The sequence below is a fragment of the Nomascus leucogenys genome, chromosome 7b (assembly GCF_006542625.1).
Source record: "Nomascus leucogenys isolate Asia chromosome 7b, Asia_NLE_v1, whole genome shotgun sequence".
Classification (NCBI taxonomy): Eukaryota; Metazoa; Chordata; class Mammalia; order Primates; family Hylobatidae; genus Nomascus; species Nomascus leucogenys.
The window spans coordinates 73,924,511-73,952,374 of record NC_044387.1 but is presented as its reverse complement, the minus strand read 5'-3'; the positions used below and the strand labels follow the sequence as shown (position 1 = coordinate 73,952,374).

The following is a 27,864-nucleotide window of genomic DNA, read 5'->3' as shown; positions in this document are numbered from 1 at the left end:
AAATTTACAACCCCCATTATATCACTGGAAAACAAAATGTTCAATCATATTTATAGCACTTTCATGTACATTTTCTCACATACCATCCCATGAGATAGCAGGACAAACATTATCATCCCCATTTTATAGATGAGAAAGTTGAAGCTAGACAGAGATTGTCAGAGACGGGGGAAGAATAAAACCTGGTTCTCCTGATCCTTTACATAACACTTTTTTCCCCAATACACACATGGCTTATTCTGGGTTTTGGGAGTGAAGATAATTACATTTGGGGCTCACATGAATCATTTTTTCTCTTTAAAATCCTTTAGAAAACCCCATCCTTTAACACATGATACTTTATTTAACTGTCTGTATCCTTCACTACACTGTAAGCTGCTTGAGGGCAGGAGCAACATCTGTCCTGTTCACCATTGCACCCTATAACACAGCATAGTGCCTAGCACTTAGTCAATATTAGTTGCATCTTTTTCCACTTGAAATGCAAGAAGAGTTCCCAAGGATGAGATTCTCAAGGATGGGGTGATGGTCCTATAATGACCTAAGATGCCAACTTAGCATGACCTCCCTCCTCATATATTTTAGGGAGGAAAGGTGGTAGTTTGCAGAGGTGGGGCAGGGGAGAGGGGCATAGAATAATATATTTTCAGCTCAGCATCTGGGGATGCTCTCAGTTCTCGGTGCCCAGCCCAGCTTCCTCCAAAATGTCTACTGTTCATGAAATCCTGTGCAAGCTCAGCTTGGAGGGTGAACACTCTACACCCCCAAGTGCATATGGGTCAGCCAAAGCCTACAACAACTTTGATCCTGAGCAGGATGCTTTGAACATTGAAATGGCCATCAAGACCAAAGGTGTAGATGAGATCACCACTGTCGACATTTTGACTAACCACAGCAATGCACGGAGACAGGATATTGCCTTCACCTACCAGAGAAGGACCAAAAAGGAACTTGTATCAGCACTGAAGTTAGCCTTATCTGGCCACCTAGATAGTGGCTTTGGGCCTATTAAAGACACCTGCTCAGTATGACGCTTCTGAGCTAAAAGCTTCCATGAAGGGGCTGGGAACCGATGAGGACTCCCTCATTGAGATCATCTGCTCAACAACCAACCAGGAGCTGCAGGAAATTAACAGAGTCTACAAGGAAATGTACAAGACTGATCTGGAGAAGGACATTATTTCGGACACATCTGGTGACTTCTGCAAGCTGATGGTTGCCCTGGCAAAGGGTAGAAGAGCAGAGGATGGCTCTGTCATTGATTACGAACTGATTGAACAAGATGCCCAGGATCTCTATGACGCTGGGGTGAAGAGGAAAGGAACTGATGTTCCCAAGTGGATCAGCATCATGACCAAGCGGAGCATGTTTCACTTCCAGAAAGTATTTGATAGCTACAAGAGCTACAGTCCTCATGACATGTTGGAGAGCATCAAGAAAGAGGTTAAAGGAGACCTGGAAAATGCTTTCCTGAACCTGGTCCGGTGAATTCAGAACAAGTCCCTGTATTTTGCTGACCAGCTGTACAACTCCATGAAGGGCAAGGGGACTCAAGATAAGGTCCTGATCAGAATCATGGTCTCCCACAATGAAGTGGACATGTTGAAAATTAGGTCTGAATTCAAGAGAAAGTACAGCAAGTCCCTGTACTATTACATCCAGCAAGACACTAAGGGTACTATACCTGTGTGGTGGAGATGGCTGAAGCCCGACACAGCATGAGCGTCCAGAAATGGTGCTCCCCATGCTTCCAGCTAACAGGTCTAGAAAACCAGCTTGTGACTAACAGTCCCTGTGGCTGTTCCTGTGAGGAAGACGTTAGCCTTGCCCCCAGCCTCATTTTAGTTGCCTAAGCATTGCCTGGCTTTCCTGTCTAGTCTCTCCTGTAAGCCAAATAAATGAACATTCCAAGGAGTTGGAAGTGAAGTCTATGATGTGAAACACTTTGCTTCCTGTGTACAGTGTCATAAACAGATTAATAAACTGAATTTGTACTTTAGAAACAAGTAAAATATATACATATACATTTTTTTCCTATAAAGTCTCTGAATTCATGCTGAGCGATTTTACACATCCATTTTAAATTACACTGTTCTAGAGTTAAAATGAGTGTTTCATTCAACTTCTCATCGACTCATTAAGGCATGGTGTATAATGAATTAAATAATTTGAGACTATTCACCTGTAATTCTTTCATTCCCTCCCACATCATCTGACTTCCCCTTTGTTCAATGACTCTTTTTAGTATAATAGCTAATAAAACCAGCTCATGGCTTCTAGTCAGCCAACTCTTTAACAGTCAAGGAAATATAATCCCTGTGTTTTAAATCATCATCAACAGATGCTCTAAGCTATTTCTCTAAACTCATTCAGGATTGTTTTCTAATACAATATTAGAGTAATGTAATAACCCACTCACAGTGGGCATACAATTAAGTTTTCAAGTATGAGAAGCATCAAATATATCAGCTTTGGAAAACCTAGTTAAAGGGCATTTTCAATGAAGAGGAATCATTGTGCAATTTAAAAGGCAGGGGCTTCACTTCTCTAAGCTTCCATTTCTTCAACAGTAAGGATAATTATATGTTGTCCTAGTAATTTGGCTCTTGGCAGGGCAAGGACTGGGAGCCTGGGAGGCCAGGGGAGTTTCTGATTTATAGCATTTCCCATTTCTATAGTGTAAATGCTTTCATCAAGGCCAGTTGTAAGCTACCAACATGAAGTCACTGAATAAGCCAGTATGGCCTGGCTCCAGCATAACAAATATGATACTGTAGGGTTATTGGGAATGGAAAGTATATTATATCTACTAAGAATTGCAAGTAGCAATTCTTGCCTGGCTCAGAGAATGCCTGTTCCTTTCTCCTGCTTCCATTCCCCATCTATTCCTTCTTGAACTACAATGCCTATCTTTGACATTTCACTGAAGCTCCTGATTTACAGTAACTTCTCTATACTTTTTGCTTCCAAATTGATGTCTCTAGCCCTGACTTCTTTGCTGAGCTCCAAACCTATACTGCAAACTGCCTACTATACACTTCAACCTGGAAGATCAAAACTGACACATATCTGCTCTTCATCTTGGCTTCCTTTTCTTGGTTAATAATGATAATGACAATAGCAGTCAATATTTATTGAGTCCTTACCATGTGCCTGCACTGTTCTAAGCCTTTACATGCATTATTTTAATCCTCACCGTATGTGGTATACATTAATATCATTCCCATTTTACAGATAAAGAAACTAAGGCACAGAGAGGTTAAGTAATTTCCCCTAAGTCATATGGCTAATAATAGCAGGCTGGGATTCAAACTGAGCAATTAAACTTTTTTTTTTTTTTTTTTGAGATGGAGTCTTGCTCTGTCACCCAGGCTGGAGTGCAACGGCATGATCTTGGCTCCCTGCAACCTCTACCGCCCGGGTTTGAGGGATTCTCCAGCCTCCTGAGTAGCTGGGATTACAGGCACCCGCCACCATGCCCGGCTAATTTTTGTGTTTTTAGTAGAGACGGGGTTTCACCATGTTGGTCAGGCTGGTCTCTAACTCCTGACCTCATGATCCGCCCACCTCAGCCTCCCAAAGTGCTGGGATTACAGGCATGAGCAATTAAACTTTTGATCTTTGCTATAGTTTGAATGGGTCCCCCCAAAAAGTTACTATTATTAGAACCTTAATTCCCAATGTGGTAGTGTTGAGAGGTGAGGCTTTTAAGGGGTTATTGTGTTGTGAGGGCAGAGCCCTCATGAATAGATCAATACCATTTTGGAGGGGTGAGTTCTCACAAGAATGAGTTGTTTTAAAAGGGAGCTGAGCTTGCTCTTGTGGTCTCTTTTGCATTTGCTCACTTATCCTTCAGCTTTTCCACCATATTATGATGCAGTACAAAAGCCCTAGCCAGAAGCTGCCACCATGCCTCTGGACTTCACAGCCTCCAGAACCATGAGCCAAATACACTTCTTTCCTTTATAAATTACCCAGTCTCAGGTATTCTGTTACAGCAACAGAAAATGGACTGAGACAAGCTCTTTATCTACCATATTTCTATTTATGTTAACTATTACTTCCAGACTACAACTATGAATATGCTAACTAGTACTACCTACTTTGCCTCTCTAAAATGTATTGGACACTATTTAATACCAGGCATTGTTCCAAGCTTTTTTTGGTGTTAAGTAATTTAATTCTCAAAACAAAGGAAACTTTGTAACTTTATAAAGGAAACCGAGGCACTGAGAGGCTAAGCAACTTACCAAAAATTGCACAGATAGAAAAGTAGCAGTGTTCGGGCAGTCTAGCTTCACAGCCTTAACTATCTACTCTACTGCATCACTTCCCTACAGCACTCAAGTCTAACAGCTGGGAGTTTAAATTGTTCACCAAATTTCTCTCTCCTTCCAAAGCATTTTATAAACATGCTGTTTTCTCTCTACCCCATCACATCACTCTTAATCCTGGCTCTTATAATAGCTCATGTGGACTACTGCAAAAGCTTCTTAATCATCTCCCTGCTTCCTGGGAAACATTTCCAACAGATCTCCTATAATGCCTCCAGGTTCTCTGGAAAGTAAATATCTTAGTAAGTCACTACACTACATTACACCATTCAAAGCCTTCTCACTACCTATATAATAACTATGGTTTCCAAACCTTAGTGTGCATAAGTAGCACTGGAGCTTGCAGAATGCAGATCCTTGGTCCATCTCAAGAGATTCTAATTCTGTAAGTGCAGTTTGGAATTCAGAAATTTTAAATTATACCAGGCACTTCAAGGAATTCTCGTGCATGTGGTTTATGGACCACACTTTGAGGAACACAGGTTCAGAGAACAAAGTCTCAGCTCCTTAACAAGGAAACAACCTCCTCTCTGCTTGTATCTCATTTCATTTGATGGTCCAAGATAATGGAATCATTTACAGTCCCTCAAACTACTCAGTTTCTCACTTTCATGCCTTTGTACCTGCTTTCCCTTCCTCTAAAACACTCTTTTCCTCCTTCCAGCTGATAAATTATTTCTCTTTCAAACCCAGCTTAAATTTAAATGTCATCTCAAGGGGCCAGGCATGGTGGCTCATGCCTGTAATCCCAGCACTTTAGGAGGCCAAGGCGGGCAGATCACTTGAGGCCAGGAGTTCAAGATGAGCCTGGCCAACATGGTGAAACCCCATCTCTACTGAAAATACAAAAATTAGCCAGGCGTGGTGGTGCATGCCTGTAGCCCCAGCTACTTGGGAGGCTGAGGCAAGAGAATCACTTGAACCCAGGAGGTGGAGACTGAAGTGAGCTGAGATTGTGCCACTGCACTTCAGCCTGGGCAACACAGCAAGACACTGTCTCAAAAAAAAAAAAAAGAAAGAAAAAAAAGTCATCTCTAGGAACCTTCCTTAACTTCCTTCCACATGCCAGCCTCCTCCCCACACCATCCTGACTTCTGTGCCTTGATTTATACTGAAGGCACTCCATCTTTTACATGTCTGTCCCCTTCTAAACTGTGGCCTCCTCTAGATCAGAGTAAGCATCTCATCGTCTTTTATAAGGACAACCTAGCATAGAAGGTACTCAAACAGCAGTCACATCCAACTAGAGGGCTGGATAATGAATCGGCAAAGATGAAAATCTGAGTTGAAATTACCCCAAAAAATATAAAGGTATTGCCCAGAAAATGATGAATGTCATGAATCTATAAAATTAATACATGTATTTAGGGTTGTTGTATAAACACCAATACATGTTTTATGAAATGATGTATCTTTAAGCATAAAATTAATGCTACAAAAAGCTTAGTATGTATGTTACTGGCTGAAAAGCAGAATCACCATTGCCATCTCACATGCGTATGTGATTGGCTTTGAATGATTTCTGGATTACATGTGGCAGGCTTCAACACATGCACAAAATATTATTCAATTCATACATGTTCGGTTATCACATACCTAACAGCACAAAGGCATAATTGTAGAAGAAAGTTGAACTCTTTTTTTTTTTTTGAGACAGAATCTTACTCTGTCACCTAGGCTAGAGTACAGTGGCAAGATCTTGGCTCACTGCAATCTCCGCCTCCTGGGTTCCAGCGATTCTCCTGCCTCAGCCTCCCAGGTAGCTGGGATTACAGGTGCGTGCCACCATGCGTGGCTGATTTTTATATATATATATATTTTTTTTTTTAGTAGAGACAGGGCTTCACCATGTTGGCCAAGCTGGTCTCAAACTGCTGACCTCAGGTGGTCCGCCTGCCACAGCCTCCCAAAGTGCTAGGATTACAGGCATGAGCCACTGCGTACAGCCAAAAGTTGAACTCTTTTAATGATAACATAAACTCTACTGATTTGTAGTCAAAGGTACGGACGTTGAAAAGCCAAGTTCTTAGGCCAGTGCTGTTTGATATTGCCAATGGCCATGATCTCGCCATTGTACTCCAGCCTGGAGAAACAGAGCGAGACTCTGTCTCAAAAAAAAGACAAAAGATATCAAGTGCTGGCAGAGATGTGGAGACAGTGAACCCTGGCACAGGTTGGTGGGAATGTAACTTAGTACAGCCATTATGGAAAACAGTATGGAAGTTCTTCAAAAAATTAAAAATACAACTATCATATGAACCAGCAATCCCAGTACTGGGTATATATCTGTTAGAAAGAAATTTTCGGTGTTGCAAAGAAATAGCACTCAAACATAAATTTAATTTTCTCAGCAAGGCAATTTTTACTTCTATAGAAGGGTGCAACTTGCAAATGGAGTAATGGTGAGAACACACCTGGACAAGGGAGGGGAAGGGATTCTTATTCCTGACGCAGGTAGCTCCCACTGCTGTGTCGTTCCCCTATTGACTAGTGTTGGACCACACAGTCTAAGCTAATTCTGATTGGCTATTTTAAAGAGTAGGGGTATGAGCCAGAGTGGTGGGATTAGTAGTTTGGCGGGAAGGACCGTTAGGAACAGGTAACTAGAGGTGACTTAGGTCAGAGCAGGTGACCAGGGGTGACTTGGGTCAAAGCAAGTGATCGGGATGAGTCAGGACGGAGCAGGTGACCAGGGGAACAGATGTGAACTACCGATTAAAACTGATGGAAAAAGTTGTTTACTGAAACTACAAGGAAGTTAAACTTTAAAATGGAGGACAAAGAACTGAACATACTGACATACTGATTCTTTGAAAAGAAATCTAGAACTCACTGTATCTAACATAGCCAAAGAAAATGAAGTCAGGATGTCAAAGAGATCTGCATCCTCATGTTTCACTGCAGCACTGTTCACAATAGCCAAGATATGGAATCAACCTAAGTGTCCATCAACAAATGAATAGATAAAGAAAATGTGGTGTGTGTGTATATATATATATATATATATATATACACACACACAATGGAATACTATTCAGCCTCAAAAAGAAAGGAAATCCTGTCATTTGTGACAATATGGGTGAACCTGGAGGGCATTACGCCAGGCACAGAAAGACAAATAATACATGATCTCACTTATATGAGGAATCTAAAGATGTTGAATTCATAGCAACAGACAGTAAAATGATGGATACCAGAGGCTGGGGAGGGTGGGGGTAAAAGGACTGGAGAGATGTTGATCAAAAGACAGAAAAATTTAGTTAAATAAGAGGCATAAGTTCAAGAGACTATTGTAAATCATGGTGACTGTAGTTAATATATTATGGCTAGACATGGTGGCTTACGCCGGTAATCCCAGCACTTTGGGAGGCTGAGATGGGCAAACTGTTTGAGCCCAGGAGTTTGAGACCAGCCTGGGCAACATGGCGAGACCCAACCCCTAAAATGAACAAAAACAAAAATTAGCTGGGCTTGGTGACATGCAACTGTGGTCCCTGCTACTTGGGAGGCTGAGGTGGGAGGATCACCTGAGACCAGGAGGTAGAGGCTACAATGAGCCATGATCACACTACTGTACTCCAGCCTGGCCAACAGAGAAGGCCCTGTTTCAATAACAAGAAAAAAATATATATTATATACACTTGAAAGTTGCTGAAAGAGTGGATTGTAAGTGTTCTCGCTATAAAAAAAATGATAAATATGTGAGGTAATGCATATGTTAGCCTGATTTAGCCATTCAATAAGGTATACATATATCAAAACATCATGTTGTACACCATGAATATATATATATTTGGAGATTAGGTCTTTGAAGGGGTGATTAAATTAAAATGAGGCTGTTAAAGCAGGGCCCTAATTCAGTATGATTGGTGTTCTTCTAAGAAGAGGAAGAGATAGTAGGGGCTGAGCCACAAAGGGATGACTATGTGAGGACAAAGAGGCAAGAAGGTGGCCAGCTGCAAGGACAGAGGCCTCAGAGGAAACCCACCCTCCCAGCACCTGGATTTTGGACTTCTAACTCTAAAACAGTTCCAGTTTTTCAGAACCGTGAGAAAATAAATGTCTGTCATTTAAGTCACTCAGACTGTGGAATTTTGTTACAGCAGCCTTAGCAAACTAAGACAGCATCTTTACTTCACTGATAAACTCAGACATCGTGCTGCATGCCAGGCACTGTTCTAAGTTCTTTACAAATGTTTACACATTTAAACACCTTTCCAGCAGTGCCAATACATCACTATGGCTGCATTTCTCAATAGGTAGGAGGGGAGAAGATATACCCCTTGTCCCTGGGGTGGGAGCTGGAGGCTCAAAACCAATACAGTTTGAGTACAGGAAACCCCTGAAAGACATGTCTCTTTCCTCAAGTGGGTATCAGAGATGATGATGACGATGATAATGATGAATAACAAGAGTAAAATCTTAGCTACCATTAATTGAGCTCTTGCTGTACTCAGGCACATGCCAGGCAAATTACAAGAATTCTCTCATTTCACCCCCAACAGCAACCTTAAGATTTAGGTAATATTTCATTCCCTTTGTTTTACAGAGGAGAAAACACTGTTCAAAAAGGGTAAGTAAGCCAGTTGCCCAGCTGGTGAGAAGAATCAAGATTCCAACCCAGATCTGCCCAGTTCCAGTTCTGAGTCTTTCACTGCACATGGCCTAGGGGAGTAGACTGGGGTCACTTTGTGAGAGGTGCGGGGGGGTGGAGGTTTAAATGGGAAAATGAATTTGTTTGTAATGCAAGAGCTCAGTGGGGAGCCAGCAAGTTTTTTGAAAAGAAAAGGTAGTAGGGATAATCTAAAAGCCTTAACAATTATACATACAAAAACAATAGCTCTCATTCATTTAGCTCCTCCTACATGTCAGGCATTCAGCTTGGAACTTAGAATAGTTCCGATAAGCAGATATTTTTGCATTTTCATTTCATGGACATAGAAGTTGAAGTACAGGGAAGCTGAAAGATTTGCCCAAGGCTCAAGTAAGCGGCTGAACCGGAGTGGCAGACCTGGGCGCCTCCCAGTCCTGCATCCACCCAAGCTCGTCCACTCTGCTCTGGTGGAGAATCAACAACCCCTGCACCCATTTCACACATCTGGCTGTGAATGTATGAGGGCTTCCATGCTCTGAACAGACAAGTTACATATCATATCACAATCGTTGCGAAGATTCAGCCTGAAGCATTAACATTGAGCAGCTCTGCCCAAGAATGTTCCACAGAGCCTTCATTTCCCAAGATGTTCCATGGAAAAAGTTCTATGGTTGGAAGTTTGGAATGTGCTGCCTGTTATCTATCCCTCTCCTGCCTCAGAGACCTACAATGCACATCAGCAGATTCCAAAGGTTTTAAGAAGTACTGCAATTTAAAAAAGTCCACTTCCTTCATTTAGCCTAAGGTTTCCCCAATGTATTTGAACCATAGAATTGTTTTTCTACATGTGCCAGCTAATATACAGTGCAGCACCCTTTCAGAGGTACTGCATTGTTAGATGAAAGAGGGAGGAAGGGAAGTCTGCTGCAGCTACTTTTTGAAGCTAACTAAAATGCAGACTTTTTTCCCTTTAAGAATTATCAAGCCCTTTGCTGTTTACATTTAGTTGCTTTCTACTGAGAATACTGAAAGTTTAAAAAGAGAGAGACCAGAAATCAGACGAGGGAAGGGCTATTTGCATTCCTAACTCTCTTGGCTCATCTGGCACCTTCTTGCTTCCACCCCAACCCCGCCCCAACCCCATTCTTTCTCCAAGTTTCCACCCCTCCTCCTCTCCTTGGGGCTGCTCTCCAGCTATACACAGCTGGAGGTGGTTGCAACTTGCAATGCACACATCCCCTCCCTCCTGCAATGCAGAAGCAGTGACATGCAGGCACCACACGCTCTGCCAACCGTACAGCCTCAGCTCTGGCACAAAAGACCCTCCCAGGGAAGAGGGGCGTTGGTGGTGGGGGTTGGGGGGAGGATTGCCAATTTTTCCTTTAAGATTTTCAGATTACGGGTGCTATAATTTTTCTATTTCTCTTTTTGCTTATTTTCAGGTTGTAATTTCCTACAATGAATGTGCAGCACTTGTGTCTTAAGGAAGAGGAAGAAGAGAAAGGAGGGAGTAGGGAGGAGACTAGAGGCGGAGGAGAAGGAAATATCATCTCTGGAGGAGACTGCATAAGCTCGACTAACAAAATATATCAAATTTTATAGCAGTACATCTCCCAACACCTGCAGGTAGAGTTCTGGGCTGCAGTGTTGCTATTTGCAATGACACGTGCCCAGTTACCCCTTAACCAGTGCCAGCTCAGGCGTCGGGCACAGAAGCCCTCTCCTTACCCACTCGAAAGATCAAATCGTCTTCGATGGGATTCTCTTTTCGTTTTCCAGTGCTGTACATGCTTGCGGGTCTTTTCACAGCTTTCTGCTTGACGTGGCCGCTCCCCGGGGACTTAACACGCCTCTTCACGCCTTCGGTGGTGGGAGACACATCAGCGGATCGGATCACTTTCAGCTTAAACGGGCTGCCTCGGATGTGCTGGTCATAGAGTCTCAGAGACAGGGTAAAGTCCCCTTCCTTCTGGACAGTGTACAAAAATTCATAGGTGCCGTTCTTGTTGTCTAGGATCTCCCCGTCTGCCACGCTCCCGTCGGGGGTGCTCAGTTCGGCGGTGAGGTAGGCGTTGCCGGTTTTGCACAGCTCACCGTCTTTGTCCTTGGTGGTGATGGTGACGGACATCGGCTGCCCGATGATGGTCTGCCGCAGCCCCTCGCCCGTGGCCACCGTCTCTGAGGCAACGGCGTTGGTGGTTAAGATCGTCCCGAGGTTGTGGATGGACTTCTTCAGCCCCTCGGTTTCCACGATGAAATCCAGCTGGTCGTTCTCCCGCGGGTGCAAGGGGAAGTCCTGGTCGGCCAGCTCGTTCAGCTTCTCGCTCATCTGCTTCTTCACCAGCAGGACCTCGGTCTCCGTGCCATGGTTGAGGGCCTGCGCTGTGAAGTTGCTGCAGCTCTTAATGCTCTCCTGCCCCTGGAGCAGAGTATCCAGCTGCGACTGGAGGACCTGCGGGAAAACCGGAGGAATGGTGAGCTCGTCCCACAGGGCGGGGCCTAGCCCGGGGCAGTGCCCTCCCCCGGAGAGGAGGAGACACTACACCTGCCCACGCAGGTGGCTCTGAGCAAGTGGTGTTTGTCAACCCAGGGAACCCAGTGCTACCGCAAAGTCCTAAACTGCATTCCCAGTACCTTCTCGAGGTTTCCCTTCCGCCTCACCCTCTCTTCCACACATGTATTTCTTGGCTCATGTGTTTTGGAGAGGGGAAAACAGAAAGGTCACTACCAAGAGCATAGCAAACTAATTGCTATGCCTGACATCTGAAATATTCATTATTCAGGATCTTTCCCCATGTCCCCATGTCCATCACCACCTAAAGGAACAGGAAGTAAACAAATGAAAACTCTCCACACCTGAACATCAGACGTTTTTCATCCCTGTTTTGTGAACAGACACGCAGAGTTAAACAAAGGCTGCAGTCAGGGTTCATTTTGAAGCTGACTAACAGGTTGGTGTGGGTGAGAGAGCAATTAAGAGACTATTTCACGTTATAATTGAGGAATGAAAACAATCCAGTTTAACTCTAAACCCTAAAAGCATTCATTATATTCAACCTTGCCTCTTGTCAAATTATAAACTAGTACTTAAAGTCACAGTCACCGAATTTTGCTGAAAATAGGGAAAAAAATAGCTGGACATTACATTCAGTGAAAATTATAGTTTACTATACAATGATGACACTTAAGGACCCCTTGTTGCTGTTAGGAAACAATAAGCTAGTGCCCTTGGATATCATGTCTCTTCTAGGACATCTGTAATGATTCTGGTCTTACTTTGTGTTTGAGGCCATAGTTGACCTCCAATTCCATAAGCAGCACACTCTTGCGCACATTTAAAGTCTTCTGGAGCTCATCAAAGGTGGAATGAATGTCATCCACGATGCTGGCCTTTTGGTTGGTTAACTGATGAATGATTTCCGAGATGAACTGAAGAGCAGAATCTATTTCTGGGAGCCTGGTGGACAGTTGTTAAAGGTTGTTATTTAACCTCAACCCAGAAATATTCCAAAATCTATCTAAACACTACATTTTGTTTAAGAAAATTCTATGCCTTTCATCATCTTTAAAAAACAATAAGCAGAGAACAGAATAAGATATGACATAATTACTGCCTTGAGAGGAGAGACTTCATCTCTTCAGAGACAATCAAAATTGTCAATTTCAATCTACTGTCAATTGTCCAATTTTAATAATTAATTAAGTGTATAAAGACTTGAAGCTCTCTTAAAAGCCATTCTGGCCAGGTTAATTCTTTGTTGCAGGGGCCATCTGGTGCATTGTAGGATGTTTAACAGCATCCTGTCCTCTACCAGATGCCAATAGCTCTCCCTGCCCTGCCTCCTTCTCCCCAATCCCCTGCCACAACACACAGTTGTGACACCAAAAATGTCTCCAGGCATTGCCGAATGGCTGAGAACCACTATTCTAGATAGCTGTATCTTTTCCCCTCGCCACGTAAAACACTTATTCAAACTCAGTTTCTTGAGAGCTTCTCATAAGTTTCCAAGTTCTTTGAATTACTACAGGACAACTACACTTTTCTCACTACAGCTATCAGTGGAGAGATTTATTTTGTCTGCTTTTCTGCTGGCTTCTCATTTCCTCTCTTTGGTCTTTCTCATGTACCACTCAGCTACTCTGTTCCTTCATTTCTGTGCCAAAGAAGGAACTTGGAAGCAAGAAAACAAGGAAAATTAGCAATCACTGCTCAAGACCATTTTGCAGAGCTCAGACAGAAAGGAGCCAATCACAGCCAACAAAATGGCCTGTATGTGTGTCAGGAACAGCAGATAAGGAAGGCTCCTCAGAGAGCCTGGTTTCAGGGATGAATTTCAGAACTCTCCTGAGAGCAGTTTCTTTGAGTGTACTTTAATTCATGTAATCATACTTAGGTACTAAAACAAAAATGCCACTCATAACATAAGGAGGTTGGAGTTCTACTAACAGGCAGAAGACAGCCTTCCTCACTCATTAGTTTATGACAACAAGTCCATGATAAAAGAACTTATTTACCCACAAAGCTTGATATCTCAAGGGAAATATGAACCTACTGTTGTACCTAGACAAGAGGCCATGAGGCCAGGCCTCAAGTACAGGCAGCCAGTTGGGGGTTTGGAGATGGGTCCCCCACCTTTTGTTGACAGCATCCAGCTGGACCTGGAGCGAGGCCTTGTGCTGTTCCACCACATCCTTGAGTGGAACTGTGGGGTGCTCCGCGTGCTCCCCCTCCGTGCACTCCCGACACATGGCAGTCTCACAGGACTGGCAGTAAAATTCCATCACCTGTGGATGACACAAGAAAAGTTCCTGGTTCTGGGTCACGGGTTGAGGGCTTACTCTACACTAAGCACTTGCCTTGCAGTCTCTCATAATTAAATGAGAGCCACCCCAGAACGTCAACATTATTAAGTCCAGCTTCACAGGAGAAAAGGAAGGATACATTTTTATGTGACAGGTCTCAGAAATGGAGCTGACTTCTAAGCTGCTTCTATAACCATAAAACCAGCTTTTGGGTATCCACTGCCCTAAGGCAGAACAGTATAGGGCTGTGGTGCTCAAACATTTTTATATCAGGACCCCGTTATAATCTTTAAAGATTATTGAGGACTCCAAAAGAGCTTTTGTGTATGTGGGTTATATTTATAGATATTTCTTACATTAAAAATGGAAACTAGGCTGGGTGCAGTGGCTTATGCCTATAATCCCAGCACTTTGGGAGGCCAAGGCTGGAGGATTACTTGAGGCCAGGAGTTTAAGACCAGCCTGGGAAATATAGCGAGACTCTGTCTCTACAAAAAATTTTAAAATTAGTATTTAATCAAATTTTTAAAAATTAGAACTGATAAAAATTTTAAAGTATTTAATTTATTAAAAGCAGTAATAAGCCCATTAAATGTTAATGTGAATAATGTAATTTATGAAAATAAATATATTGTGAAAAACAAAAACATTTGTGGGAAGAACGGTATTGTTTTCCATTTTTTGTAAATATCTGCAGCGTCTGGCTTAACAGAAGATGGCTGGAGACTTGTATCCACTTCTGCATTGAGTTCATTGTGATGGCATACATCACATAGCCTGTGGAAAATTCCACTGTACACTCTTGAGAGAATGAGAGTGAAAAAAGTAAATAATGTCTTCATATGATTATGAATATAGTATTGACCTTGAAGACTGCTTGAAAACGTCTTGGGACCCACAAGGGTTCCTGGACCACACTTTGAGAACTGCTACTGTTTGGCTAAGAGACTTATCCAAATAAGAAGTCTGGACTGAGCAGTTTGTCTCCTGGCTTCACCACTTATTTAGCTGAATGACCTTGGACAAATTTTCAGCCTCACTGTGTCTCAACTTCTGCCTCTGTCAAATGGAGACAGTAACAGTAACCTACTTCACAGGGCTACTATGAAGAATAAGTAGGTTAGTATGGCACCTGGCTTTGGTACATAATAAGTTAGATGGCACCTGGCTTAGGTACGTAATAAGTTCTTAATATGTAGTAGCTGCTGTGAGGATGATGATGATGATGATGATGACGATGACATCATCTGCTTATCTGAAAATAAAAAAATCTTACCCTGACAATGATGAACTGTCAGTAACAATGTAATATAAAGCCAGAAAGTTAGCTTCTTTGTAGAGGTATTACCCTGTTTTCTCAGCTGGAAATAATGTCTTCCAGTTTTCAATTCCCAAAGCACTTTTAGGAGGAACTTTTTCTTGACATATAACACAGTACAGAAAAGGGCATAAATCTCAATGTAGCTTGATGGATTTTCACAAAGTGGAGGCAGTCACCAAATCAATTTTATTTATATCCAATTCATGAAATAAAAGATTTTAAATTCCTAAGCCCAGGAACTCTCCCACCCAGAGCCTAGCTAATATCATACATTTAGTAGGTATTCAATAACACTACTGAATTAACAAATGAGAGGAGGCTCTTAGCCATGATTCAGGTGGCATGTGTGAGACCAACCAAGGGACACCTCCTTCCTCATTAAGACTCACTATGTTACATAGTGCTTTCTGGAGAAGATTCTTCTAGGAATAAAGCACTCAGCTTGCTCATACTACATGAGTTTTGGAAAAAATCTTTTCTGGTGAACCAAATTCAGATAAAAGTCATTCAAACCATGTCCAAGATAATTTTAAATTTCATATTTATCATAGTTTCAGGTAGGTACATAGTAAGTAAGAGGTTTAGAAAGACACTTTTTTTTTGTCATATAAAGATGTAATTTCATGTACTTTGCTCCTCTGCAGGCCTTTTAGGAACAGGCTTGAAACATCAATTGGAAGTTTCTTTTATGCATTCTCTGCTCAAAAACATTTCTCAGCTGGGTGCAGTGGCTCACGCCTGTAATCCCAGCACTTTGGAAGGCCAAGGTGAGAGGATCACTTGAGGCCAGGGGTTTGAGACCAGCTGGGGCACCACAGCAAAGCTCTGTCTCTACAAAAAAATTTTAAAAATTAACTGGATGTGGTGGCATATGCCTGTAGTCCCAGCTACTTGGGAGGCTGAGGTGGGAGGATTGTTTGAGCTTGGGAGTTGGAGGTCGCAGTGAGCCATGATTGTGCCACTGCACTCCAGCCTGGGTATCAGAGCAAGACCCTATTTCAAAAAGCAAAAAAGTATTCACGCTTCTCATTAAAATATGTTTTAATAAACAAACTCAAATGAAAATTCAAATATCCCACAGAAAGACTATAATACTGGTCATTTGCACCTTATTTTGGTACAAGTCTGATACAATCCAGCAGAAAGCACAGCTTATAGAAGCTGTTCAATAATTATTTGCTGAGGGGCAATATGAGCTAAGGGGTACTTCCAAGGGATTTCCCCAGTGAGGGAAGACTATACTTTGGTTTGCATTTGTGTATTTTATCATATTGCTTGCCTTCATGTGTTCAGGAAATAGAATGATCTAAAACTATATGCAGTGTCAGCAAATGCTTGGTAACAATATATAAGCCCCATATCGTAAATATTTTACTTGTTATTAGAAAAAAATTCTTAATCCAAGAGGTTCCCTGTTTTTCAAAGGGCTGGCAGAAGGCAGGATAAATGAGCATTCCCTACTAAATTCTGAGATTTCCTTTAGAAAAATTTCATCCCCTGGGTTTTGTGAAACATAGTTCCTATGAAGGCTGAGCTTCAGCCAGAGGTGGTTTACTTTTACCAGACATTTTATTTCTAGACTATATATAACTAATATTTCATCTTAATGGTCAGTGCTCAGGAGGTCTCTTTAAAGCAGGTTGTCACTGCCAGTCATATGTACCAGAGGACAGCCCAAAAATAGAATGTGAAAAGACTTCTTCCCTCAGGTTGTTTAGGGTGTTGGGGCGAATATAAGTGTATGGACTGAGAGAATATGCCACATTAACAGTGCTTAGTCAATCCAACTGGCACTCTTCCCAGACCAATCTAGCCTGGGATTGAGTTCCCACATCTTCACTGGAAGAAGGGAGCATGGCCTCATGTTTAGAACGGGTCTAGTCCAAAGGCAAATTTTACTTGGGAATCAGTGTGCACACTGCATTTAGAAGTTGCAAATACTATACCATATTTGTTGCATTTTGTGGTCTGAGTTGAAGTTCCCCAGCAGTGTAAGAAGCGAGATGACAAAGAGCACTCATTGGAAGAGAGAAAAGGATGCAAAATAATATAGAGTCACTGAAAATGTAAAAATCCTCAAGACCAGAGTTCTTCATGTAGGAAAAAAGATCAGAATCCATTACTACTATTATCCTTCTTTTTAATTCATATTTTTAAATGATTGCAGGGAAGTGATGTTACTGAAAAGAGCTGCATAAGAAAATCTATGTCATGTCACTGGTTGGTAGCTAATCTACTGGAACAGACTACATTAGCCACACATGACAAAAAATACAAACTTTACAAAATCAGTTCCATTGGATAATAAAAGTGGGGAATGACAAAATATAAAATAATTAGTTTAGAAAAGTCACCAAACCACAACAGCCAAAAACTATAATAATCATCAACAAAAAACCCTAGGGAGAGGGGAGACTCTGATTTCCAGAGTTGCCACAATATAGTACTTTAAATGTTCAGTTTCCATTGGAAAAAAGTGAAGCACACAAAAAAGGGCAAAGCTCACAAAGAGGAATAAAAGAAATTAATAGGCACTCTCCCTAAAGAAGCCCAGATTGGACTTACTTGACTTTAACTCCTTTACGTATGCTCACAGAGCTAATGGAAACCATATATAAAGAACTATGAGAACAATGTCTCACTAAACGGAGAATATTAATAGAGAGATAGGAATTATTTTTTTAAAAGCCAAATAGAAATATTGTAGGGTTAAAAAATATAACTGCAATGAAAAATTCACTAGAAAAGTTTCACAGAAAATTCAAGCAGGAAGAAGAAGGTTAACTTGAAGATAGGGCTATTGAGATTATACAGTCTGTGAGGCAGAAAAAAAAAAAAAGGAAGAAAAAGTAACAAAATCTAAGAGGCCCGTGGGACACCATCAAGTGTACCAAATATACCTAATGAGAGTCCCAGAGGAGAGGAAGAGAGAAAGGGAAAGAAACAATATTTGCAAAAGTAATGGCTGGAAACTTCCCAAATTTGATAAAAGACACAAATCTACAAATCCAAAAAACTTAATAAACTCCAAACAGGAAACTCAAAGAGATCCAAACCAAGAAACAGTATAACCAAACCATAAAAAGACAAAAACAAAGAGAGAATCTTGAAAGCAGCAAGAGAGAGGTGACTTATCTTGTACAAGAAATATTCCATAAGCAGATTTTTTTTTCTTTTTTCTGAGATGAGTCTCACTCTGTCACCCAGGCTGGAGTGCGGTGGCTCAATCTCGGCTCACTGCAACCTCCAGCTCCCAAGTTCAAGCAATTCTCCTGTCTCAGCCTCCTGAGTAGCTGGGACTACAGGTGCGCACCACCATCCCTGGCTAATTTTTGTATTTTTAGTAGAGACGAGGTTTCACCATTGTTGGCCAGGCTGGTCTCAAACTCCTGACCTCAGGTGACCCACCTGCCTCAGCCTCCCAAAGTATTGGGATTACAGGTGTGAGCCACCATGCCCGGCTGTAGATTTTTTAATAGCAGATAGCTCATCAGAAACTACAGAGGCCAGAAATCAATGGGGTAACATATTCAAACTGCTGAAAAAAAAATAAACCTGACAACTAATAATTTTTTATCTGGCAAAACTATCCTTCCAACATGAAGGAAAAATTAACACATTACCAGAAATACAAAAACTGAGTATCTGTTGCTAGTATAACTTCCCTACAAGTCATGCCAAAGGGATTCCTGTAAGCTGACCTAATTTGATACACTTCAAAGTAACTTGGGTCCACATGAAAAAATAAGGAAAACAGGTAAAAGTAACTACATAGATAAATATAAAGATCAGTATTAACGTATTTTTGGTCTCTAACTCCTACATGACATAAAATAAAACTGCATAAAACAGCATAATCTATAATTACAAACTTATGTAGATGAGCATACAACATATAAATATAAGCTAAAAGAAGCAAGGATTTTACATACTATTGAAATCATGTTGGTATTAATTTGAATTAAATCGTTATAAGCTAAAATGTTAATTATAACCCTCAGGGCAAACAATAAAGAAAAATAAAAATATGTATAGTAAAAGAAATGAGAAGGGAATCAAAATAGTACACTAGAAAATGTCTATTAAACATAAAAGAAGGCAGTAATGGAGGAATAGAATAACAAAAAGATATGCCATACAGAAAAAGAATAGTAAATGGCAAAAGGAAAGAAAGCCTTTCTTTCCAGTAATTAAGTTAACTAATTTAAATGGATTAAACTCTCCAGTCAAAGGGCTGATACTGGCAGATTGGACTGAAAACATAATCCAACTATATGCTCTCTATAAGAGACTAATTTTAGATCCAGAGACTCAAATAGGTTGAAAGTGACAGGATGGGCCAGATGTGGTGGCTCATGCCTGTAATCCCAGTACTTTGGGAGAAAGAGGCAGCAGGATTGCCTGAGTCCAGGAGGTCAAGACCAGCTTGAAAAACATAGTGAGAGACCCTGTCTATTAAAAAAAATCCAAAATTAGCTGAGCATAGTGGCATGTGCCTGTAGTCCTGGCTGCTCAGGAGGCTGAGGCAGGAATATCAATTGAACCCAAGATTATGAGGCGGTAGTGAGCTATGATCATGCCACTGTACTCCAGCCTGGGAAACAGAGCAAGACCATCTCCTAAAAAAAGAGAGAGAAAAAAAGGAAAAGAAAGAAAAGAAAGTGAAAGAATGAAAAAAATATTTCATGCAAACTGTAACCAAAAGGGAGATAGAGTGGCTATTCTAATATCAGACAAAATAGACTTCAGACAAAAGTTGGATAGTATATAATTGACAGAAAGGATATTATAAAATAGATAAAACTTTAGTTAGACTGACCAGAGAGAGAGAGAGAGTGAGGTGGCAGGGGGGTGGGGGGTGGTGTGTGTGTGTGTGTGTGTGTGGCAGGGGTGGTGTTGGAGAAGTGAGAGAGAAGACTCAAATTATAAAAATCAGGAAGGAAAGTGGTGTGGAAATTACTACTGACATCATAGAAATAAAAAGGATTATAACAGAATACTGTGGATAGTTTTATGCCAACACACTGAATAGTTTAGACGAAACGGACAAATTCCTAAAAACACACAAACTACCAAAACTGACATGAAGAAATACAAAGTCTGAATAGACCTATAATATGTAAGGAGATTGAATCAATAATCAGGAAACTTCCAACATAGAAAAGCCCAGGACCAGATGGCTTCACTGGTCAATTCAACCAAATATTTTAAGAAGAACTAACATCAATCTTTCTTAAACTCTTTTAAAAAAATAGAAGAAATTGAGGGGTAATACTTCCTAACTTATTCTATTAGGCCAGTATTTCCCTGATACCAAAGCCAAAGATACCACAAGAAAATTACAGACCAATAGCCCTTATAAATATGGATGAAAAAATTCTTAATAAAATGCTAGCAAACTGAATCCAGTGGTATATTAAAGAAATTATACATCATGAGCAGGTGGGATTTATCCCAGGAATGCAAGGGTGGCTCACCTAGACAAATTACTGTATGTAATACATCACATTAATAGAATGAAAGAAAAAAACTCATTATCATCTCAATTAATGTGGGAAAAGCATTTAACAAAATCTAACATTCCTTCATGTCAAACTAGAAACAGAAGGGAACTTCCTCCTCCTAATAAAGAGCATCTACAAAAAACCCACAGCTAACATCATACTTAATCAAGAACAAGAGGATATTCACTCTTATCACTTCTAGTCAACAATGTACTGAAGGTGCTGACCAGGGCATTTAGGCAAGAAAAAGAAATAAAATGCATCCAAATTGGAAAGGAAGAATTAAGAATTTCTCTATACAGAGATGACATGATCTTATATACAGAAAATCCTAAAGAATACACACACACACACACACACACACACACACACACATTCACACAATTAGAGCTAATAAATGAATTCAGCAAAGTTGCAGGATACAAGATTAACAAACAAAAATCAGTTGTATCTCTAAACACTAACAATGAATAATCCAAAAGTGAAATTAAGAAAACAATGCCAAGCTAGGCATGGTGGCTCATGCCTGTAATCCCAGGACTTTGGGAGGCTGAGGCAGGAGGATTGCTTGCCCCAAGGTCAGGCTGGCCAATATAGTGAGACCTATCTCTATTTAAAAAAAGAAATCCATTTACAATATTATCAAAAAGAATATAGCATAGTTGGGAATAAATTTAACCAAGGAAGTGCAAGACTTGAATACTGAAAACTACTAAATAGCCAAAACAATCTTGAAAAAGAACAAAATTGGAGGACTCATAGTTACCAATTTTAAAACTGACTATAATGCTACAGTAATCAAAACAATGTAGTACTGGCATAAGAATAGGCAGTAGATCAATGGAATAAAATAGAATCTATAGATCAATGGAATAAAATGGAAAGTACAGAAAGAAGCCCTTACATCTATGGTCAATTGATTCTTGACAAGGGTGTCAACAAAACTCAATGGGAAAAATAGCCTTTTCAACATACTATGCTGAGGTAACTGGAAATTCACATGTACAAGAATGAAATTAAACCCTTCCTTCAAACCACATACAAAAATTAACTCAAGATACATAAAAGACCTAAATGTAAGCTAAAACTATAAAAATCTTAGAAGGAAACGGGGTGAATTTTCATGACATTGAATCAGCAATGGATTCTTAGCTATGACACCAAAAGCACAAGCAACAAAAGAAAAAAATAGAGAAATTAGACTTCATTAAATTAAAAGTATTTTTGAATCAAAGGACACTAATAAGAAAGTGAAAAGAAACCCCACAAAATGGGAGAAAATATTTGCTAATCATATATCTGATAAGGGTATAACAATCCAGAACATATTAAAAATTATACAACTCAACAACAAAAAGATAAACAACCCAATTCAAAAATGGGCAAAGGACTTGAATAGACTTTCTCCAAAGAAGATATACAAACGGTCAATTAGCACATGAAAATATGGTCAGCATTGTTAATCATTTGGCAAATGCAAATCAAAACTGCAACAAGATACCACTGCATACTCACTAGAATCAAAAGTCAGGATCAAAAAGTCAAATAATAATAAGGGTTGGTAAAGATGCTGAGAAATTATAACCCTTATGCTTTGCTAGTGGAAATGTAAACTGGTGCAGCCACTGTGAAAATAGTTGGTGGTTCCTGGCCGGGCATGGTGGCTCATGCCTGTAATCCCAGCACTTTGGGAGGCCAAGGCCAGCAGATCACTTGAGGCCAGGAATTCCAGACCAGCCTGGCCAACATGGCGGAAACCCCAACTCTACTAAAAATACAAAAAAACCTAGCCAGGCATGGTGGTGGGTGCCTGTAATCCCAGCTACTCAGGAGGCTGAGGCAGGAGAATCACTTGAACCCAGGAGGCAGAGGTTGGAGTAAACCAAGATCACGTCATTGCACTCCAGCCTGGGTGACAGAGTGAGACTCTGTCTAAAACAAAAAACAAAAAACAAAAAACAGGCCGGGCGCAATGGCTTACATCTGTAATCCCGGCACTTTGGGAGGCTGAAGTGGGCAGATCACCTGAGGTCAGGAGTTCAAGACCTGCTTGGCCAACACGGTGAAACCCTGTCTCTACTAAAAAAAAAAAAAAATACAAAAATTAGCTGGGCATGGTGACAATCACCTGTAATCCCAGCTACTCAGGAGTCTGAAGCAGGAGAATTTCTTGAACCCGGGATGAGAGGCTGCAGTGAGTTGAGATCGCACCACTGCACTCCAGCCTGGGCAGCAGAGCAAGTCTCTGTCTCAAAAAAAAAAAAAAAAAAATCAAGACCATCCTGGCCAAGATGATGAAACCCCATCTCTACTAAAAATACAAAAAATTCATGGGGCATGGTGGCATATACCTGTAGTCCCAGCTACTTGGGAGGCTGAGGCAAGGGAATCGCTTGAACCTGAGAGACAGAAGTTGCAGTGAGCCAAGTTTCTGCCACTGCACTCCAGCCTGGCAAAAGAGCAAGACTCTGTCTCAAAAAAAAAAAACAAAAAAAAAACAAACAGTTGACGATTCCTTAAAAAGTTAAACATGGAATTACCATATGGTCCAGCAATTCCACTTTTAGGTACATACCCAGGACAACTGAAAGCATATGTCTACACAAAAACATGTACATGAATGTTCACAACAGCATTATTCATAATAGCCAAAAAGTGGAAACAACTCAAATGTCCATCAACTGATGAATGGGTCAATAAATTGTGGTATATCTATATAATGGAATATTATTTAGCCATTAAAAAGAGTACTAATATACCATAACATGGATGAACCTTGAAAACATGCTAATTGATAGAAGCTAGACTCTAAAACTCACATATTGTATGATTCCATTTATATCAAATGTCCATAAGTGGCAAATCCAGAGACAGAATGCAGGCTGATGGTTGCCAGGGATTAGTGGGAGGAGGGAGTAGGAGGTGACTGCTTAATGGGCATGGGGTTTCTTTTTGGGGTGATGAATGTGTTCTGGAATTTAGACAGTGGTGATGTTTGCACAACTTTGTGACTATACTAAAAACCACATTAGTTGTACTTTTCTAAATGGTTGAGACGTGATGCAGTGGCTCACTCCTGTAATCCCAGCACTTTGGGAGGTCCAGGCAGGAGGATCCTTTGAGCCTAGGAGTTCGAGACCAGCCTGGGCAACACAGCAAAACCCTATCTCTTAAAAAATAAATTAGGTTGGTGGCATGCGCCTATAGTTCCAGTTACTCGGGAGGCTGAAGTGGGAGGATCACTTGAGCCTGGGAGGTTGAGGCTGCCATGAGCCATGAGCATGCCACTGCACTCCAGCCTGGGTGACAGAGTGAGACTTTTTTGTCTCTAAAAAAAAATTAAAAATAAAAAAACATTAAAACAAAACAAAAACAAAAACAGGCCAGGCTCGGTGCCTTACACCTGTAATCCCAGCACTCTGGGAAGTTGAGGCAGGCAGATTGCTTAAGCCCAGGAATTTGAGACCAGCCTGGGTGACAGAGTGAGATCCTGTCTGAAAACAAACAAACAAACAAACAAATAAAATTGTTGAAATATTAAATTTTATGTGATGTGAATTTTATTTTTTATCGTGTATTTATGTATTTATTTACTTTTGTAGAGAAAGGGTCTCACTTTGTTGCCCAGGCATGTCTCAAACTCCTGGCCTCAAGTGATCCTCCCACCTTGGCCTCCCAAAGTGAGCCACCAAGCCCAGCCTGAATTTTACTTCAGAAACAAACAAACAAAAATTGATCACAGCTTTGAAGAGACAACAGCAGACCTGGGTTATTATTCCTAGTTCAATATCTTAATTGTGTCTTGGGAAGCCAAGGCCCTGAAATGATTTTGAAGTATCAATAGCTAGTCATTTTCAAAGGCTCGTGCTTCGGTTCTGACAGCTTTGGTTCAAGCTGAGAGCTAATTGTGCGGGGCGTGTAATTCTGCTGAGCTCATCCATTTCATCCATCTCCAGTGAGATGATGCTGGTGTGGCCCGGGGTGGGTGGGCAGGCCAAAAGCCAGGATGAGCTTGCTGTTGATGGATAGTCACCGTTTATGCTCACCAGAAGAGATTGGCAGGATCCTATGCATTCCTAACATGCAAAAAAGATGGTCAAGGCCTTGCAGCCAACCCTGAGGCTTCTTAAGGGCACTGACAGTTGATCCTGATGTGGAAGTGGAAACTTGTTAGTGGCAGGGCAGTCTTAATGAGGACCTCTCCTTTGTACCTTTGACACCCTTGATAGTCAGGTGCCTAAGCAACCAATAACAGGGTTTAATGATCATTTGTGTTCCGGGGACCATGAGGCATGAGTTCAAGTGTCTGCTTTAAGTGCAAAGAACCTGTTAGATCACTGACCATTATTCTTCTTTTTCTTTTGTATTTGAACAATGGCACCATGGCAGTTTAATTAGAAGACAGATAGTGTCATAGCACTTAAAGTTGATGACAGGCTTTCATCCACACGTGCCAATCAGCATCAGACAGTGGGGATGGCAGCACCCTGCTTTATTGTTAATGAATTTATTTTATTAACCCTCAGATGCTTGGGTTGTTTTTAAAGATCTACTCACAGCAACTAACTGCAGCAATTTATCTGGAACATTGCATGCATTTGGCTTGAATATGCAATGAAGACTTCTGTTTCAAAACAGCAGCAGTGAACTTCTATAATCTATAATCAAGCAATAGAATGATTTAGGGCACATGCTGCTAATTTGCCAAGCATTCTTGTCCCCTAATGTTGCAAATTTAGATTATTTCCAATTTTTTATCTTTATCTTCCGCTCTAGCTATTTCCTTAGAAATATTTCCACTGGTGGAATTACTGGATTAAAAGATGAGAGGTTGTGTAAAACACTCATTATATTTTGTCAAATTGACGTAAACTTTCTGAAGAGCAATTTACCTTTCCACCCACAGCATATGAAAATGTCTCACCATACATACCCTCAAGAGGGCTGGTTACTACCTTTTAAAAAATTTGTAGTTAATTTGAGAAGAATTATCTGTGAAGCTTGACATTTTTCCATATATGATTTTTAGGCATTTATATATCCTCTGTGGATTTTCTGAGTTGTTTGCTCATTTTCTTTTATGATGCTCATATTTTTCTTAATTTGTAAGTGCTTTTACATATTAAGAATTTGCAGGCTGGGCGTGGTGGCTCACACCTGTAATCCCAGCATTTTGGGAGGCTGAGGCGGGCAGATCATGAGGTCAGGAGATTGAGACCACTCTGGCTAACACGGTGAAACCCCGTCTCTACTAAAAATACAAAAAGTTAACTGAGTGTGGTGGCGGGCATCTGTAGTCCCAGCTACTCGGGAGGCTGAGGCAAGAGAATGGCGTGAACCCGGGAGGCGGAGCTTGTAGTCAGCCAAGATTGTGCCACTGCACTCCAGCCTGGGCAACAGAGCGAGAGTCCGTCTCAAAAAAAAAAAAAAAAAAAAAAAAATTTGCTGGGGGGGCTGGACATAGTGGCTCATGCCTGTAATCTTAGCACTTTGGGAGGTCCAGGTGGGAGGATCCCTTGAGGCCAGGAGTTTGCAACCAGCCTGGGCAACATAAGACCTTGTCTCAACAAAAACTTAAAGAATTAGCCAGACACGGTAGCATGCTCCTGTAGCCCCAGCTACTCTGGAGGCTGAGGCAGGGGTATCACTTGAGCCCTGGAGTTGGAGGTTACAGTGAACCATGATAGATAGTGCCACTGCACTCTAGCCTTGGTGACAGAGTGAGACCCAGCAAAAAAAAAAAAAAAGGAATTTGCTGGGGTATTTTAATTAATAATTTTACAGCCAATGTCATAAATTAAGCTACTAATGATTTTCTTTTTGTTCTATCTTCATTAGGTTTTGGTATCAGGGTTATAAGCGTATCACAAATGAAATGGGAGACCTTTCTAGCTTTTCCGACAACGCAGAAATATATATACTATGTATTTAATAAACATACTATACTATGTATAGATATTTCTGTTCTTTTCTTTCTTTGTGTCTGTTCCATATGTTTATTTTATTACTCTTTTTCTAACTTGAGTTGAATTCTTTTTTGGGGGGTGTAGGGGTAGGGGCAGGGTCTCGCTTTGTCACTCAAGCAGGAGTACTTTGGCATGATCACAGCTCATTGCTGCCTTGACCTTCTGGGCTCAAGCAATCCTCCTGCTCCGCCCCCACCCTTTTTTTTTTTTTTTTTTTTTGAGACAGAGTCTCACTCTGTTGCCCAAGCTGGAGTGCAGTGGCACGATCTTGGCTCACTGCAATCTCTGCTTCCCAGGTTCAAACAATTCTCCTGCCTCAGCCTCCTGAGTAGCTGTGACTACAGGCATGTGCCACCACACCCAGCTAATTTTTGTATTTTTAATAGAGACAGAGTTTTACCATGTTGGCCAGGCTGGTCTCGAACTTCTGACCTCAGGTGATCCACCTGTCTCGGCCTCGCAAAGTGCTGAGATTACAGGTATGAACCACCGTGCTCAGCCTCATGTTTTGATTTTTTTGTAGAGATGAGGACTCACTATGTTGCCCAGGCTGGAATTCTTTTTAAATAAAGGAAAATACTTAAACCCATAAAATTTCCTGGGTAGAGATTTGACCCTACACATTGGATAGAAAAAGTTTCCACTTCCAATATTTTGTAAATAGTCCAATTTTCTATTATTTCTATTATTTTCTATTATTTCTTTGATTAAATAATTATTAACTTTTAAAGGAGATTTGTTTTTTCCCCATAAACACGTGTTACTAATGTAATTTTAGTACATTGTAGGGCAGGAACTTGGTTTACACAATGGGAAAATATAGTGGCATTTTCTTTGTGACCTAGTACACGATTAATTTGAGTTGCTAAGGTTCTCACGATCTAATAGCTTAGCTTAACAGACTTTGGTACATGTCTTTTTATTTGTGGGAGGCAGATTCTTGAGTCAAAGAGTACTCTTTTCTCTGAAATTCACGCTGTCTTCCCCAGGCCCATTGATGCTATTCTAGTTCCACCTCTTATCTCTCATTTGGACAATTCAGTAAACTCATAATTGGTTTCCCAGCCTTTAGTGTCTGCCACCCCATTCCTCCAAAATGTCAATAAAATACCTATCTCCTGTTCAGAAGGCTTTGATGCTTTTGCAATGTAAGAAATTAACGTCAAACATGTTCTTAATGATATTCACAGCTGGTCCCAATCTCTCCCCATCTATCTTTTCAGGCCCACCTGTGTCCCACCCTCACCTCCGCTGTCTCCGTGTTCTAGCCTCTTCCTTGAGCTATAGGCTGTTGCCTGAATTTCATGACATTCTCACTTTACTTATGGGGGTAACGTTTATT

The 27,864-nt window shown here is 40.9% G+C and overlaps 1 protein-coding gene and 1 pseudogene across 10 annotated transcripts in view; one reads left to right on the top strand and one right to left on the bottom strand.

Annotated features, from left to right (window-relative positions):
* TRIM2 (tripartite motif containing 2) overlaps positions 1-27,864 on the bottom strand; it is a 132,949-nt gene that overhangs the window by 28,327 nt on the left and 76,758 nt on the right. For all 9 annotated transcript variants that reach the window (XM_030816245.1, XM_003257850.4, XM_030816246.1 and 6 more), the window contains exons 4-6: positions 13,562-13,713; positions 12,205-12,385; positions 10,657-11,380 (exon numbers count right to left, since the gene is read on the bottom strand). In XM_030816245.1, coding sequence (XP_030672105.1) covers positions 10,657-11,380; positions 12,205-12,385; positions 13,562-13,713 — 1,057 coding nt within the window. The remainder of the gene's footprint in view (positions 1-10,656; positions 11,381-12,204; positions 12,386-13,561; positions 13,714-27,864) is intronic.
* Positions 521-1,999, top strand: LOC100602795 (annotated as a pseudogene). The gene has a single exon (XR_121145.4). The product of XR_121145.4 is annotated as an annexin A2 pseudogene (transcript).